The sequence below is a fragment of the Narcine bancroftii genome, chromosome 1 (genome assembly GCF_036971445.1).
Source record: "Narcine bancroftii isolate sNarBan1 chromosome 1, sNarBan1.hap1, whole genome shotgun sequence".
Classification (NCBI taxonomy): Eukaryota; Metazoa; Chordata; class Chondrichthyes; order Torpediniformes; family Narcinidae; genus Narcine; species Narcine bancroftii.
Window position 1 is genome coordinate 163305981 of NC_091469.1, and position 18168 is coordinate 163324148.

Consider the following 18168-nt stretch of genomic DNA (forward strand, 5'->3'; position numbering starts at 1 on the left):
ACTTTTCTTTAAATATTAAAATCAAACCCGCAACTACCACTTTGGCCGGAAGCTCATTCCACATCCCCACCACTCTCTGAGTGAAGAAATCCCCCCTCATGTTTCTCCTATACTTTTCCCCCTTGAATCTAAATCCATGTCCCCTTGTTTGAATCTCCCCCACTCTCAATGGAAAAAGCCTGCCCACATTGACTCTATCTGCCCCCTCATAATTTTAAATACCTATCAAATCACCCATCAATCTTCTACGGTGCAGGGAATAAAGTTCCAGCCTACTCAACCTTTCCCTGTAACTCACCCCTGAAACCCAGGCAACTGGTGAGTGTGGGCACAATTTTAACATTTAAGAAGAATTTGGACAGATACGTGGATGGGAGAGGTGTGGAGGGCTATGGACTGGGTGCAGGTCAGTGGGACTAGGCAGAAAAGTGGTTCAGCTGTAATGTTCTATGGCCTATGGCAGGATCATTTGTCATTGGCTGTAATGTCCCAGGGCCTTGACAAGGGTAATAGAAGCAGAAACCTCTTGTGTTTTTGTGTCAGTGCATGGAAATTGCAACCGCTGTGATTGTAGTTAAAGCACACAGAAATGCTGGAGGAACTCAACTGTTTTTGCAGTGTCCATAGGACATTTCAGGCCTAAGCCCTTCATCAAAGTATAAGCCACCCCCGCCATCCCACCACATGTCGATAGGTTAGTCTAGCCTTGGATTTTGCTCCACCTGCTGTCCCATGTCCCAGATTCTGTGCCAGGCATTCTCTCTTTGGCATATCCATCAGTGGTAATAGAGATTAAATTCATGCCTTGATCCTTACCGCCAAGGAACAATTGGTGCAGATTTCCTTGCAGTATGTTTGCTTAATTGCATTCTCCACGTAAATTTCACTGAGAATGGTGAATGGTAGCTCCAAGTGAAAGGTCTGTTGGCCACACCTGTTGAAAAAACAGTTTGTTACCTTCCCATATCCTGACGACTAAGCACAGTCCTAGAGATTTACTGCATGGAAAGTGGCCCTTCGGCCTGACTACTCCTGCAACCCCAGGATCTGGGCCCAAGACAGTGGTATCTGTGTTTGGCAGGCGCCACGAGGAATTGCAGGTTCCAGGGGAGGAACGGACTGATGCAGGGCATCCATAATAAGGAGAACACTCTCTCCCCCTCCCTCCTCTGTTGAGAAGGAGAGTTAGAGGAGACAGCCCTCAGTACAGTGACTATGGCGGTGGACTAGTGAGAGGCTCTGCGGCTTAAGGACACACACAGGTGGTGAGCTATTAGTGACTTGAGGGCGAGGTACCCATGCAGGGTGAGGGCTGCTGGCAACTTGTTAAAGGACTCTCTCCAGGCTGTGGGTTGCTGGAGGATCGCTCATATGGGTGCTGAGGGCAAGGAGGGCGCCAAAAACATCCTCAACATGTCGAAAGTTTGTATTTGGGATCAGGTTGCCGATAATTTGTACTGGATTGGAGTCTTGTGTGGCTGCATGGGCTGCGAAAGCATGGGAGGTGAATCCACAGACACGCAGGGATTCTCTTTTACTTCACTTTCTCTGACTGTAAGGGATAATAATAATGATGAATCTCAGGCTCCGATAGCTCAGTGATAAGAGCACTGGTCTTGTAAACCAGGGGTCGTGAGTTCATTCATCACTGGGACCTCATTTCTGTGAGGGACGCTGGACAAAGTGGCGACTCCTTACTGTGGACACAGTTAAAGAGTTTCATGTATATTACAGTCTAAATGTCGTACTACTTCACAATAATGGAACTTTTACCATTCACGACAACAAATAGTATCTGATGTGTAAATGTGAACTTTGAGGATAATGAAAAACCGTGAAAGCCAATATCTTTCCCTTAATTGGGTGATCAAAAACAAGAGCGGATACGTCTAAAGAGTTTTAAATGAGATTTGAGGGTAAGTTCTTACAATCTGGAAGGAGCTAGCAGAGCCCATTACAGTGTTGTACCATTGTACAAAGTTAAGGTGTGTAGAAGTTCTTCCTGCAAGTTCAGAGACAGAAGAGCCCACCTTTGGTCAAATTAATTTGATGGTTTACTGTGGACCAGCCAAGAGAGGCAAAAGAATGATTGCAATCTGATTTTAAAAAATCTTTTCAAGACACTCCTCACAGTACAGTGTCTTTGGCCCACCATGTTGGCCCACAACCTATATAAATCTACACAGACAAATAAACCTTCCCAATCTCTCTATTTTTCTTACATATATGGTCCTGTCTAAGAGTCTTTTAAATGCCCCTAATGTTCCAGCCTCCACCATCAACCCTGGCAAGGCATTCCAGGCCCTCACAACTCTCTGCGTAAAAAAAACTTAACCCTGATGTTCCCCCTAAACTTCCATCCCCCCACCTTGTACTGATATCCATGTAGCAGAAAGGATGGATGAGGGTCTCTGGGGTGAATGCAGGTCTTCACACCCATTTAACAGAATAAAAATAACTTGACAACCATCAGACAGCCACATAATGGAATAACTGACCTATCATAGATGAAGAAGTCATCCTTCTGGCCTTGGAGAAGGTTCCAAACATCAGGCTGATCAATTTCTTGTTGATACACAGGCAGTTCTCCTTGGACATTTTCTTTCAGTTCTTGGTACCTTTCACGTGAGTCATTTCTTTGGTGGTTTACCACCATGTAAGAGATGTGCTCCAACCCATCTTGATCCAATTTGTGCTTCAAGTTCTTCAAACTAAAATTATAAATTGATTTTAAAAGTAATGGTTGAAAGAAATTGAAACTCGGTGTTAGTTAAAGGAGCAGGATGAAAAAAAGAGAAATATTAAAACACCTGACACTGGACTGTAGGTCTGGCCCCTCCATCTCTCTTAAATGCCCCCAATGCTTCATGCTCCACCACCACCCCTGGCAAGGCCTTCTAGCTCCCACAACTCTCTATGTGAAAAAACCTTACCTCTGATGTTTCCTTAAACTTCCCTCCCTTCACTTTGTACACATGTCCTCTGGTGTTTGCTGATCCTGCCCTGGGAAACAGGGCCTGGCAGAGTCATCTAAAAGTTAATGCCAGGTGGGATTGGTAGTGAAGAAGGCAAATGTTATGTTGGCCTCATTTCAAGAGGAATAGTGTACAAGAGTAGAGAGGTGTTAATGAGACTCTATGGGACACTGGCGAGACCTCATTTGGAGAACTCTGTACAGTTTTGGGCCCCCAATCTTAGAAAGGATGTGCTATTGTTGGAGAGGGTGGGAATTCAGGGGCTAATGTACGAGGAGCGTTTGGCAGCACTTGGATTGTATTTGTTGGAGTATAGGAGAATGAGGGAGGATCTCAGAGAGACATTTTGAATATTAAAAGGTTTTGACAGAGTGAATGTGGATAAGATGTTTCCTTTCGTGGGTGAATCGAGGACAAGGGGTCATAGTCTTAAAATTAGAAGCTATCCAATTAAAACAGAGAGGAGGAAGAACTTCTTTAGTCAGAGGGTCATGGATCTGTGGAACTCACTGCCACACAAAGCAGAGGAGCCCAGATCACTAGGAGTATTTTAACAGGAAATGGATAGGTATCTCATTCGTAAGGATATCAAGGGATATGGGGAAAAGGCTGGAAATTGGAACTATGTGTGAGCATAGTTTAGCTTAGTGTAGAGTCATGGAATAGACTCGATGGGCCTAGTGGCCTGCTTCTGTTCCTTCATCTTATGATCTATGTCTCTCAGAATCTTGTAGACCTCTATTAAGTCTCCTCTCATCCTTCTACGTTCCAAAGAGAAAAGTTCCAGCTCTGCTAACCTTGCCTCAATAAGACTTATTTTCCAATCCAGGCAACATCCTGGTAAATTTCCTCTGCACCCTCTCCATAGCTTCCACATCCTTCCTATAATGAGGTGACCAGAACTGGACACAATTCTCCAAGTGGGATCTCACCAGAGATTTGTAGAGTTGCATCATGACCTCTCAACTTTTGAACTCAATCCCCCTATTAATGAATCCCAGCATCGCAAAGTCCTTCTTAACTATCCTATCAACCCTGTGTGGTAGCCTTGAGAGATGCATGGATTTGGACCCCAAGGTACCTCCACACTGTTAAATAACCGACCATTAACTCTGTACTCAGCTTTCTGGCTTGACCTTCCAAAATGCATCCCCTCACACTTATCCGGATTGAACTCCATCTCCCACTTTTCTGCCCAACTCTACATCCTGTCTACATCCTCTTGTAACCTTCGAAAACCTTCAGTTCCATCCACAACTCCTCCAACCTTCATATTATCTGCAAACTCACTGGCCCATCAGGATCCGAGGAATGGGAAAAACATTTGTGATGTTTTCAATGTTTCCATGTGAGATCCACAGAAAAGCTGATTGACCAAAAGAAAGAGGCAAATTACTAAAAAAAACCTCTGAATTATCTTTTAAAGCTCCAGTAGTTTTTTTTAAATACAGCATAAAGGATATGCAAATCCAAGGTCTTTTGGCATAACCTGCTCTGAAATCACAGCTCTGTGTTAGTTCCCACACTTGCAGAACAAATAAACATTATGGAGTTCTAATAGTAACTATTGTCTCAAACAGCCATCCTCAACCTTTTTTTGGCTATGGCCCTCAAAAGTTTATGGGCCCCCTTCCCTGGGAAGCAGTCAAGTTTATTGTAGTTAGTTCTTCTTTTCTACCGACTGCTTAAGAACAAAAAAAAGTTACGATTTCAGTCCGTTTCCCCCCCCCCCCCCCACCCAGTTAAATATCCTGGCATCTCAGAGGGGAGTATGTCCCCCATTGAGAATGGCTGGTCTAGAATTAGAGCAGTGCAGTTACGTGGCTTAAGAAGTCTTTGAGGAGTATTTAAACTAAAAAGAAGCACTAAAAACGCTGGATGAACTCAGCAGGAGACAGAGGGAATAGGGAGAAAGGGAGAGAGAGAGAGAGAGAGAGAGAGAGAGCTAAAGGAAAGGAGTGATGGGGGGTAGGGTCATGTAAACCAGAGAGGTCCATGTTAATGCCATCCAGTTGGAGAGTGTTCAATCGGAAGATGAGGTGTTGTTCCTCCAATTTGCAGGTGGTCTCAGTCTGGGAGTGCATGGGACCATGGACAGACATGCCAGCAAGGGAATGGGACGGGGAATTGTAATGAGTGGCCACTGGAAAATCCCTGCTATTGCAGCAGACAGAGAAAAGGTGCTCAATGAAGCAATCAGAAATGCTGTAGGAACTCAGCTGGTCTTTCAGCATCCATCGGAGACAAAGATATATTGCTGACATTTTGGGCCTCAGGCCTTCGTCAAGGAGTAGATTCCATGAAGTTCCTGCAGCATTTCGGTGTGTTTTTTCTACAATCACAGAATCTGCAGACTTTCATGTCTCACTCAACGAGTCTGTGGCCAGTCTCTCCGACGTAGAGGTGACCACAACGGGAGCACTGGATGCAGCAGGTGTAGGGTGGCAATTTCCAAAAAATAGGACATGCGGAGTCAGTGTCAAAACTAGACCAATGGGAGGGGGGCATTAGGGTAACCATGGTAGGGGGAGGGGCAGGTGGGGGTGCACAAACTGACATTCGAAAACTTTCTCAGCAGGGAAGGGGACTGCGGGCGCACTTCCCCCCCTTCTTTCCCACTTCTTCCCCTATTCCCGCCTTTCCCCCACTTCTTTCCCCCTTCTTCCCCTTCCCCTCTTTCCCTCTTCCTCTCTTCCCCCTTTTCCCCCCCTCCCCTCTGACGGAACCCACAAGCGTGCGTGCTTATATCACATGCCAGTGATGCTATGGGCCCACAGCACATATGCCAACCAGCTCTAGTACACTGTGCATACACCGGCAGGCCCCGCTACTCCAATCCATTGTGCATGCACCAGCTGGCACTTAACCCCCTCTCCCTTGCCCATTCTGCCCCTATACCCCCAAATGGAGGACAAATTAACGTCCAGCTTGAGGTGGCGCCAGATGGAGGACAGAGTGCTCAAACCCTGGACTGTCCACCCTAAAACCGGATGTCTGGCCACCCTAGATGACCCCGGCAGATTCACAAGTGTTGCTTCACTTGGAAGGTCTGGGACCTCGAATGGTGGCAATGGAGGTCATGTGGGTGTAAGTGGAACATCTCCCTCAGTTCTTACAGGCATGAGGATGTGTGGTAGTTCAAAAAGAACTGATTTAAAGGGTAGGGAAGAAGGAGGAGTGAATACCGTACCTGAACTGATGTGAAAGCCCTGTGTGAAAATTGCAGTAAACTCTGACATCCTGCCACCAGGGTGAAGCATTTTTGCTGCAGGCCACAGAGGACCTCCAGTGGCAGCATTGCAGTAGTACAATGTAGCATGGTGCAGGAGGCCATTGAGCCCATCGATGTTATCCCAGATCTTTAGAAAGCTATTGAAGTTGATGGTGGGTAAGTAATTTAGCAAACTCACATTATATGCTGATGAAACATATATTTAAAAAAAGCACTTGAAGGTCATAATAAATGGGCTGGAGAGAAAATTGAAAATCCCCAGATGCAAAGGGACCTGGGAGTCCTTGTGCAGGATACCCTGAAGGTAAGCTTGGAGGTTGAGTTGGTGGTGAGGAAGGCAAATGCAGTGTTGGCGTTCATTTCAAGGGCAGGGATGTGATGTTGAGGCTTAATAAGGCACTGACCTCACTTGGAGGATTGTGAGAAGTTTTGAGCTCATTTAAAAAAGGATGTGCTGACATTGGAGAGGGTTCAGAGGAGGTTCACGAGGATGATTTCGGGAATGAGGACTGTTTGACGATTCTAAGTCTGAACTCATTGGAATTTAAGAGAGTGAGGGGGATCTCATTGAAATATTTTGAATGTTGAAAAGCATGGACAGAGTAGACAGAGAAAAGTTGTTTCTCATGGTGGGAGAATCCAGGACAAGAGGGCACAACTTCAGGGAGAAGGCTGGCAATGGGTCTGAGCTCATGATTAAATGGCTGGGCAGCCTCAATGGGCTGAATGTCCTAGTCCTGCTTCCTATACCTTACAGTCTTAAGATACAAAACCCAAGTCTTAGGTAATTAACCATTACATGCCAGGCTGTGTGTGACCTCATCCCAAGCCTCAGTAATGTTTTATCATCAAAAAATACCTCCATTGTCCAGTCCACCCATTTTTATTTGTAGCGAAAGGCCTAATATATTTTCCATGCCAAAACCTGGGCCACTGTTCTTTGGGCCTTCCCCACACAAGGTTCCAAGAATTAAAATTAAGCAAGAGAGAGGTTTGTGAAATCAGAAGTGAAGTTCTGCTAAACTGAATGCTCAGTGAAAGTGAAAACACAAAACATGCAGGAGGGACTCAGCAGGTCATGCAGCGTCCATAGGGATTTTTTATTTAATCCACATATATATAGGATCTTAATGAAAAAAGGTAGTACGTCACCATAATACAATGTTAACAGATATTTACTGAAAATATAGATAAAAAAAACCCTCCCTCCCCTCAACCTAATCTCTTCTTTGGCTTGGCTTCGCGGACGAAGATTTATGGAGGGGTATGTCCACGTCGGCTGCAGGCTTGTTTGTGGCTGACAAGTCCGATGCGGTTGCAGCGGTTGCAAGGGAAAATTGGTGGGTTGGGGTTGGGTGTTGGGTTTTTCCTCCTTTGCCTTTTGTCAGTGAGGTGGGCTCTGCGGTCTTTCTAATCTAATCCGTAACTAAATTACATAATATCATTACTGCACTGTAATTAATTCGGATTGCTTCAGATGACATATCATAACATTGTTATTCTTTCAGAGAAAACTTCACTGGACAGGAGAATTTAGAAAAAAAGAATTATAATTTCGGCCTCATCAATCGAGTGTACGGGCTCCAAATTTGTAGAAAAAAGGAATATTTGCCCCTCAACATTAGTGATTTTTTCTAAAGGAATATAACTTTGAATCTCAGCATGTCATCTTCCTCGTGTAAATGAAACATCGGATTTCCATGTTAGAATGATACATTTCCTTGCTATTACTACAGCTAACTTAACAAATTTTAATTGAGAATCTGACAACTGTAATTTAGGAGTAACACCTTCCAAAATTTCCTAACAACAATAATTCAGGACTTAACTGAAAAGTCACTCCAGTTACTCATTACAAAAAAAATTTACTAACCGAGTCCCAAAAAGAATTAACCTTCGAACAAGACCATGTAGAATGAAAAAAAGTTCCAACTTCTGTTCCACATCTAAAACATAGATTGGATAAATTCCATCTCCATCTATTCCGTCTCTGAGGTGTGATATACAATTTTTTTTTTTTTTTTTTTTTTAAATTTTTTATTTTTCACACCATAAATCACAATAGCCATGATATACACTTTTTCTTTTCCACACATTTACAGTGACTTTTTCTCCCTCCCCCCTCCCTCCTCCCAAGCCACCCCCCCATCCCCCCCCCTCTCATCCATTTTAGTTATACAATCTAGGTTGCATTAATTCAGTTAGACAATGTTGTCATTCAACAAAAATACACCAGAAATTCTACTGAGTCCATTCTTTTCTTCTCTTCTCCTTCCATCAACTTAGGTAATGTTTGTTCCCGGTAGGTTTTCGCTATTGTATTTAATGTAAGGCTCCCATACTTGTTCGAATATTTCAATATTATTTCTTAAACTATATGTTATTTTTTCTAATGGAATACATTTATTCATTTCTATATACCATTGTTGTATTTTCAAATTATCTTCCAATTTCCAGGTTGACATAATACATTTTTTTGCTACAGCTAGGGCTATCTTAACAAATCTTTTTTGTGCATCCTCCAAGTCAATTCCAAATTCTTTATTTTTTATGTTACTTAGGAGAAAGATCTCTGGATTCTTTGGTATATTGTTTTCTATTATTTTATTTAATATCTGATTGAGATCATCCCAAAATTTTTCTACTCTCTCACATGTCCAGATTGCATGAGTTGTTGTTCCCCTTTCTTTTTTACATCGAAAACATCTATCAGATACTGTTGGGTCCCATTTATTTAACTTTTGCGGTGTAATGTATAGTCTGTGTAACCAATTATATTGTATCATACGCAGCCTCGTATTTATTGTATTTCTCATCGTTCCAGAGCATAACTTCTCCCATGTTTCCTTTTTTATCTTTATATTTAAATCTTGTTCCCATTTTTGTTTAGTTTTACCATTTGTTTCCTCATTTTCCTTTTCTTGCAGTTTAATATACATATTTTTTATAAATCTTTTGATTAACATTGTATCTGTAATCACATATTCAAGGTTACTTCCCTCTGGTAAACTCAAGTTGCTTCCTAATTTATCTTTCAAGTAGGATCTCAGTTGGTAATATGCCAGCGCTGTATCTCCCGTTATATTGTACTTATCTCTCATTTGTTCAAAGGATAAGAATCTACTTCCTGAAAAACAATTTTCTATTCTTTTAATCCCTTTTTTTTCCCATTTTCTAAAGGCAAGGTTGTCTATTGTAAAAGGGAGTAGCTTATTTTGCGTCAATATTAGTTTTGGTATTTGGTAATTTATTTTATTTCTTTCTACATGAATCTTCTTCCATATATTGAGGAGATGGTGTAATACTGGAGAAGTTCTATGTTGTACCAATTTTTCGTCCCATTTATATAATATGTGTTCAGGTATCTTTTCCCCTATTTTATCTAATTCTAGTCTCGTCCAGTCTGGTTTTTCCCTTGTTTGATAAAAATCTGATAGGTACCTTAATTGTGCGGCTCTATAATAATTTTTGAAGTTTGGCAATTGTAAGCCTCCTTGTTTATACCATTCTGTTAATTTGTCTAGTGCTATCCTCGGTTTCCCCCCTCTCCATAAAAATCTCCTTATTATTTTCTTTAACTCTTTGAAGAATTTTTCTGTCAGTTGTATTGGCAATGCCTGAAATAAGTATAGTATCCTTGGAAAAATGTTCATTTTAATACAGTTTATCCTTCCTATCAGTGTTAGTGGTAGCTCTTTCCAATGCTCTAAATCGTCCTGTAATTTTTTCATTAGTGGATTGTAATTGAGTTTATATAATTGGCCTAGATTTTTGTTTATTTGCACACCTAGGTATCTTATTGCCTGTGTTTGCCATCTGAATGGGGATTCCTCCTTAAATTTTGAGAAATCCGCGTTATTCATAGGCATTGCTTCACTTTTATTTACGTTTATCTTGTATCCCGACACTTCTCCATATTCCTTCAATTTCTTATATAGTTCTTTTATTGATAGTTCTGGTTCTGTTAAGTACACTATCACATCATCCGCAAACAGACTGATTTTATATTCCCTGTCTTTTATTTTTATTCCTTTTATATTATTATCTCTTCTTATCGATTCTGCTAGTGGTTCTATAGCTAGCGCAAACAATAATGGTGATAGTGGGCATCCCTGCCGCGTTGACCTGCTTAAGTTAAATTGCTTTGATACATGTCCATTTACTGTCACTTTCGCTAACGGTCCCTTATATAATGCTTTAATCCAATTAATATACTTCTCCGGTAAACTGAATTTTTGCAATACTTTGAACAAGTAATTCCATTCTACTCTGTCGAAGGCCTTCTCTGCGTCTAAAGCAACTGCTACTGCCGGTGCTTTATTTCCTTCTACTGCATGAATTAAGTTAATAAATTTACAAATATTGTCTGTTGTGCGTCTTTTTTTGATAAATCCAGTTTGGTCTAAATTTACCATTTTCGGTACCTGTTCTGCTAATCTGTTCGCTAATAGTTTAGCTATTATCTTATAATCTGTGTTTAGCAAAGATATTGGTCTATATGACGCTGGTGAGAGTGGATCTTTCCCTTGTTTTAGTATCACTGTAATTATTGCTGTTTTACATGAATCTGGTAAGTTTTGTGTCTCATCAATCTGGTTGATTACATCCAGGAGGGGCGGTATTATTAGGTCTTTAAATGTTTTGTAGAATTCTATTGGGAGTCCATCCTCTCCTGGTGTCTTATTATTTGGTAAATTTTTTATTATCTCTTGTATTTCTACTGTTCCAAATGGTTCTGTTAATTTATTTTGTTCCTCTATTTGTAGTTTTGGTAGTTCAATTTTAGTCAAAAATTCATCTATTTTCCCTTCTTTCCCTTCGTTTTCGGTTCGGTATAATTGTTCATAGAATTCTCTGAAGTTTTCCTTAATTTCTTTTGGATTATATGTAATTTGTTTGTCTTTTTTCCTTGTTGCCAATACCATTTTCTTAGTTTGCTCTGTCTTAAGCTGCCATGCTAGGATTTTGTGTGTTTTTTCCCCTAGTTCATAATATTTCTGTTTTGTCTTCATTATATTCTTCTCCACCTTATATGTTTGTAATGTTTCATATTTTATTTTTTTATCCGCCAATTCTCTTCTTTTGGTTGTATCTTCCTTTATTGCTAATTTTTTTTCTATGTTTATTATTTCCCTTTCCAACTGCTCTGTTTCCTGATTATAGTCCTTCTTCATCTTGGTTGCATAACTTATTATTTGCCCTCTAATGAATGCTTTCATTGCGTCCCATAGTATAAACTTATCTTCCACTGATTCCGTATTTACTTCAAAGTACATTTTTAATTGTTTTTCAATAAATTCTCTAAAATCCTGTCTTTTAAGTAGCATGGGGTTTAATCTCCATCTATACATTCTTGGAGGGATGTCTTCTAGCTCTATTGCCAATAACAGGGGTGAGTGGTCCGATAATAGTCTAGCTTTATATTCCGTTTTCCTAACTCTCCCTTGTATGTGGGCTGATAACAGGAATAGGTCTATCCTTGAGTATGTTTTATGTCTAGTCGAATAGTATGAGTATTCCTTTTCTTTTGGGTTTTGTTTCCTCCATATGTCCACAAGTTTCATTTCTTGCATTGATTTAATTATAAATTTGGTTACTTTGTTCTTCCTGTTAATTTTTTTCCCCGTTTTATCCATATTTGGATCCAAATTCAGATTGAAATCTCCTCCTATTAGTATGTTCCCTTGCGTATTAGCTACCTTCAAAAAGATATCTTGCATAAACTTTTGATCTTCTTCGTTAGGTGAATATATATTAAGTAGATTCCAAAGCTCTGAATATATCTGACATTTTATCATAACATATCTCCCTGCTGGATCTATTATTTCCTCTTCTATTTTAAATGGCACATTTTTGCTAATTAATATAGCCACTCCTCTTGCTTTTGAATTATACGATGCTGCTGTTACATGTCCTACCCAATCTCTCTTTAATTTCTTGTGCTCCAATTCAGTTAAATGTGTTTCTTGGACAAATGCTATATCTATTTTTTCCTTTTTCAGTAAATTTAGTAGTTAGGTGTGATATACAATTGATGTAAAAAATGATGGTGGAGTAATCTATATCTCACATTGAGAGTATAACTTCTTTACATAAATTTTGCCCATCCTGCTGATCTATTATCGTGTCTAAACCTTGCTCCCACCTTTCTTTTGAATTAAACAAACTTACTTTAGGTGTTTGTTCTTGTAATAAAATAGACGCAATTGAAATAAATTTGTTAGTCATCAACTATAATTTTCTCCAAATTTGAAAGATCTTTAAAAATAATTTCTGATCCTAATTTCTCTTTTAAATAAAGGGCTTGAGACGTTCTTCAAGCCCAGAAAGTCAGTAATATATCTTTACCTCCAATGGATGCTGCGAGACTGGCTGAGATCCTCCAGCATTTCTGTATTTTTAGTATAATCACAGCCTCTACAAACATTTGTTTCACTTCTTACAGTTGATGCCTTTCTAACTTTGGAAAAAATAACTTTTACCCCAAGAGATTTGCAAAGTAATTTTATCTTTTTGACATACTGGGGAACCAAGGGTGTATTTTTGAAGGTTCTTACCTGCCTGCCTGTTTCAGACAGAAACGTCAGCTAGCCTGGAGTAGAGCCAGCACCGTCACTTTCCCCAAAGAATCCTTCATGGGATTCTTGTCTCTGATGGTCCATTCTGGGGGTTTCCCACATTTACCCTGACTCTCTGCCTGCCCCACTAGGAGGAGGCAGAGAATCAGGGCCACACCCAGGCCCTGTGGCATTGACACTGAGGACTCTGGCTGAAAGAGAAGGACAAAAGGCATTGCTCAATCTCAGGTTCAAATGTCCACAGCTCTTGATGAAACTACCTGTTCGGTTTTGCAATTCTCTCTTGCCCCATGTTGATACTCAGAACTTTGTCCTTTTAAACCTTTTATCAATAAAATAACAAATTGTTCTCAATTTTTCAAAGCATGTCCGAATTGTTAACGCTGTACTGACAATAACAAGACCAGCAATGTAAGTATAAGACAGCTTTAATAAACTAATACGTACACTAAGAGGTCTTGTCTCTCTGCAAGACAAACCTGGAAGGCTAGACTGTAGCTCTCGACTGCTTTCTAGGCAAGGTCACCGGGATGACCTAGTGGTGGAATTACATATCAGCACAAAGGCCATGGAAAATCTTGCCCTGTCCTTTAGGTGAATCCACTATTTCCTGGGGACTGAGAGTTTTCTCACATCTCTTCACTTGTCAGGAAGGTACAACAGCGACTGCACTTCCTGAGAAGGCTGAAGTGGGCAAGGCTACCGGCCTCCATCACGTCAACATTCTACAGGAGCTTCTATCAAGAGCGTCCTGGCCGGCTGCGTCACAGTGTGGGGATGGTTGCTGCAGAGAAATGGATCGGAGGTCAATCCACAGGAGTATAAGGGTGACAGAGAGCAATGTGATTTACTGGGATCCAAGGTTAGCATCATGACAGGGTAGGGGGGAATTTAGAAATAAAATACTTGTCTGGCATATGTATTGTTTGTGTGTATGTGTGTTATGTCTGGTTGTGTGTCTGCATGTTTTGCACTGAGGACCAGAGAAACACTTTCGTCAGGTTGCACTTGTACAATCAGAAGACAATAAACTTGACTTGAGAGAGGATCACTGGAGTCTCCTTCCCATCCATCAGGATTGCTGATTGAAGAGGACACATAAAATCATTGAGAACCCCTTCCACCCTGCACACAGCATCTTTCAGATGCTCCTGTCGAGGAAGAGATCCAGGAGGATCAGAGCCAGCGCCACCAGGTTGAAGATCAGCTTCTTCCCACGGGCAGTGAGAATGCTGAACGACCAAAGGAGCTGCTCACACAAACTCTCCAAGACTCTACCACTTATTTGTCAAGTTGTCACCTTTATTTATCGTTCATACCATGTTCGTACGGTAAAGACGAGAAAGTATTTCTCCAGGACCACAGAGCATATTTACGTAAATGTAAATTAGGATAGAAGTCAAACACATTTTAAAATATTAAGAGAATACAGTAAAAGTCGGTGTTCAACGATAATTATTTTAATATATTTATATGGATATATGTTCTACTTAAATATCGTTTTCCTGTCTGTGCGTTATGTCTGGTTGTGTGTCTGCGTGTTTTGGACTGAGGACTCGAGAAAACTGTTTCGTCAGGTTGCACTTGGTTGTGGAATCAGATGGCAATAAACTTGAATTTGTTCGTAGATCCTGAAAGATTTGCTGCTCCAGTAATTTGGGACACATTCTGAGATACTACCATTTATAAGTTAGTTTGTTAGGTTATGGCAGCTTGTTCCAGTGTCTTCATCCTTGTCCATGTGATCCGTGATATAGCAGCCATGTCTGTTGTTGGTGACATCCACAATCTGTGGACTCTTGTTCCTCATTCATTCATGAGCATGTACAACTGGGATAAGCTGCACTTCACTGATCAAGGGTCAAGGTTTCTTTCATGATCACATAATAATACATGAAAAATGTAAAATGGATGATATGCTTTAACTATTACCTGCCGTAAAGCAGACGAAGAGTTGTCTGTCATTAGTATTGACCAACGCCCCTTACAGAAAGAAAAGCAAAAGAGAGTCCCTACTTGGCCCTTTCATGCAGTGAAAAAGCCCGACTGTAAAGGTGGAGATTCTCTGTCCTTACATCGGGAGACTTACCTCTATGAATGCGCCGTGGCCAGTTCCAAGGCGCTGATGGCGATCCCTCTCGAGGAAGGATCATCGGCGGAGAACTTCGCTCCACTGCCTCACATGAATGTACAGCTGCTGCAAGAGGCTGGCCTGGGGATGGGGGGCTGATGATGTCGTCAGCCCACAACCCATCTCCCCTCTCTCCCACCTACTCACCACTCTTCCTCCATAAGCCCCTCAAGGCAGGGGTGGCCGTTGGGGTGTTGTCATGGTGGGGGTCGTCAGGTCAGGGGCGGTTGGCGGAAGCCGTCAGGTCAAGGGTGGTCGGCGGGAGCCATCAGATCAGGGTCAGTCGGCGGGAGCCATCAGGTCATGGGCAGCCGGCGGGAGCCATCAGGGCAGTGGGATCCATCAGGTCAGGGGTCATCAGGGCAGGGGCAATCGGCGGGGGCCGTTGGGGCAGGGGCTGTTAAGGGGCGGCTAGGGCAGGTTATGACAACACCGCCGGCTGCTCCGGCACCTCACTGGGTTGCTTCAGCCTTCGGGGCTGCTCTCTGTGGCTCAAAATGCATCAGAGCAATGGGCGTCTTCCTTATCCATAATCCCCCGTGCAGCTGGAACTGTTCTGCGAAACACAGAGCGGTTCGAACTGAGTGGGGGGGGATTATGGGTAGGAAAGGCAGCCATTGAGCTGCCGTGTATTTATGACAGGCACGTCACAGCACCGGTCGCCCTGGCTCCGGAGGGTGCTACGAGGCACTGCTTGACTTGAATGCAGAGCAGGAGTGGCCTTTTAGGGCTGCTCCACGTAAGGTAAGTTTTATGTTTGCTCTTTACCCTTGTAGCTGGCCTCCAGGTGGAGGCCTGGCATGAAAGGGCCTAGTCCAAGTGTCCGTGGATTCGCCTCCAGTGCTCCCACAGCCCCTGCAGCTGCACAGATTTCTGTTCCATCCATCAGCAACTCGAGGCTCCAGATCCGCCAGCAGATGTGGAAGCAGAACTAGAAATGGGCATTTCAGACATAATCACTTTTGTCACCCCCTTGTAGAAAGGTGTTTGAACTGATTCTGTCAGTTCAGCCTAATGACACAGACCCCAGCAACACATTTGCTTCAGTTATCGTTTCATCACACATTTTATCAACAAGATTGTTGATTATTAAACAGGACTGAATGTATTTTTTAATACCAGAAGGTAATATTTCAAAATTGCCAGTCAATGCAGAGAGATTGTCTGGGTTTCAGCATCTGGAATACAAGGAAAGATTGAGCAAATTAGGTCTTTATTCCTTGGAATGTAGAAGGCTGAGAGGGGATTTGATAGAGGTGTTTAAGATAATGAGAGGGATAGATAGAGTTGATGTGGAAAGGCTTTTCCCATTGAGAGTAGGAGAGATGGATACAAGAGGTCATGGGTTGAGAGGTGATGGGCAAAGGTTTAGGAGTAACATGAGGGGGAACTTTACTCAGAGAGTGGTTACTGTGTGGAATGGGCTTCTGGGAAAGGTGGTGGAGGCAGGGTCAATTTTGTCATTTAGGAGAGAGTTGGATATGGATGGGAGGGGGATGGAGGGATGTGGGCAGAGTGCTGATAAGTGGGATTAGAGGAGGGTACTTGGATCAGTGCGGACTAGAAGGGCCAAATTGGCCTGTTTCTGTGTTGTAATTGTTATATGGTTATATTGGGAGTATCTAAGACAAGAGGGGCAAAACTTTAGGATTGAAGGACAGAGATGTGGAGGAATTTCTTCAGCCAGAGGGAGGTGAATTTGTTGCCGGGTCATTGGGTGTATTTAAGGTTCTTGATTAGCCAGGGCCTCAAAGGCTGTGGGGCTTAGTGGGGAAATGGTTTAAATGGTGGGGAAGACTCGATGACCTGAATGGCCTATATTTCTGCTCCTTTGACTTATGGTCTTGTGAACTTTTCATTTTATGCTGATACTTTCATTCCAAACTTGGCAAAATTCCAGACATTAACATTCCTTGAAAAGCACTGACTGGGATTTATTGTATATTTTTTGTTAACCCCATGTTAACTTTAGAAAAAAAAATCCGAGATAGGAGAAAGTAAGTGCTCAACATGCATTAGTCCCTCCACCGTGTGTGGATTTAAGGAGATAAAAAGGACAAAGTTCTGAGGAACAACACGAGGGAGGAGAGAATTACAAAAGTGAACTGGCATCTTATTGTGAGTTCAGGCCGTCAATGAAAATGCCTGCACTAAGTACCAAAGTTGTTGCAGAGCAGCCCGTTTCAAAGAGGGGGGTAAAGAAAGATGCTGGTGGATTTGCAGAACTCGAGGCAAAACAGAGCCGATTTTGCCATAATGGTGGATGCTGCCTCCTTCTGGTGGTTTTTCCTCCACCTCAGTCCGTAGACAGGTTGATAGATGGTGCTGGCCTTCAAAAGTCAGGGACCATGTTACAGCTCCTTAAAACTCTGACTGGACCATAGAACATGACAGAGCAGAAACAGGTCCCTTCTGCCCTTCTGGTCTGTGCTGAATTATTATTCTGCCCAGTCCCACAACTGACTTGCATCCGAACCATATCCCTCCATACCCCTCCCATCCATGTACCTGTCCAAATTTTTCTTAACTGTTAAAATTGAGCCCATATTCACCATTTCACCACTCCCACCTCTGTTCCATTTGTACTGGGGTAGCCAACCTTTCCATTTTAATTTAGACCTACACCATGGTAACGTCATTTCGGCCCACGAGTACGTACCAGGGGTATAGGTTAATTGGGCAGCACAGACTTGTTACTGTTACTGTGTATGTCTAAATTAAAAATTAAAAGGTTGGCCACCCCCGAATTTTAAACCTTTCCCCTTTTAACTTTAACCCATGTTAGGTTTTTATCTCACCTGACCTAGGTGGAAAAGGCCTGCTGGCATTTATTCTATCTGTACCCATCATAATTTTAAATATCTCTACCAAATCTCCCCTCATTCTTCTATGCTCCAAGGAATAAAGTCCTAACCTGTTTAACCTTTCCCAGTAACTCAGTTCCTGAAGACTGGGCAATGTCCTAGTAAATTTTCTCTGCCCTCTTTCTATCTTGATAACTTTTCTGTAGTTCGGTGACCAAACCTGCCCACAATCCTCCAAATGAAGCCTCACCAACGTCTTATACAACTGCAACATGATCTCCCTAAATCTATACTCAGCGTTCTGCCTGATGAAGCCCAATGTGCAAAAAGTCCTCCTGTGACACCACTTTCATGATACTATGGACCTGTACTCCTCGATCCCTCTGCTCTGCTCCCCAGATCCCTACCATTCAGTGTGTGGGTCCTAAAATGCAGCCCCTCACATATC

General features: G+C 42.1%; 2 protein-coding genes across 3 annotated transcripts in view; one reads left to right on the plus strand and one right to left on the minus strand.

Moving 5' to 3' along the window:
* LOC138735769 (otogelin-like protein) overlaps positions 1-18168 on the plus strand; it is a 190645-nt gene that overhangs the window by 20601 nt on the left and 151876 nt on the right. The window lies entirely within an intron of this gene.
* The window catches only part of LOC138735751 (selenoprotein P-like), a 29144-nt gene that overhangs the window by 6447 nt on the left and 4529 nt on the right, over positions 1-18168 (minus strand). Inside the window, exons 2-4 of one of the 2 annotated variants that reach the window (XM_069884107.1) lie at positions 12765-12976; positions 2499-2711; positions 817-934 (exon numbers count right to left, since the gene is read on the minus strand). In XM_069884107.1, coding sequence (XP_069740208.1) covers positions 817-934; positions 2499-2711; positions 12765-12958 — 525 coding nt within the window. In that variant the 5' untranslated portion in view covers positions 12959-12976. The remainder of the gene's footprint in view (positions 1-816; positions 935-2498; positions 2712-12764; positions 12977-18168) is intronic. The other variant, XM_069884115.1, reaches the window with a different exon arrangement.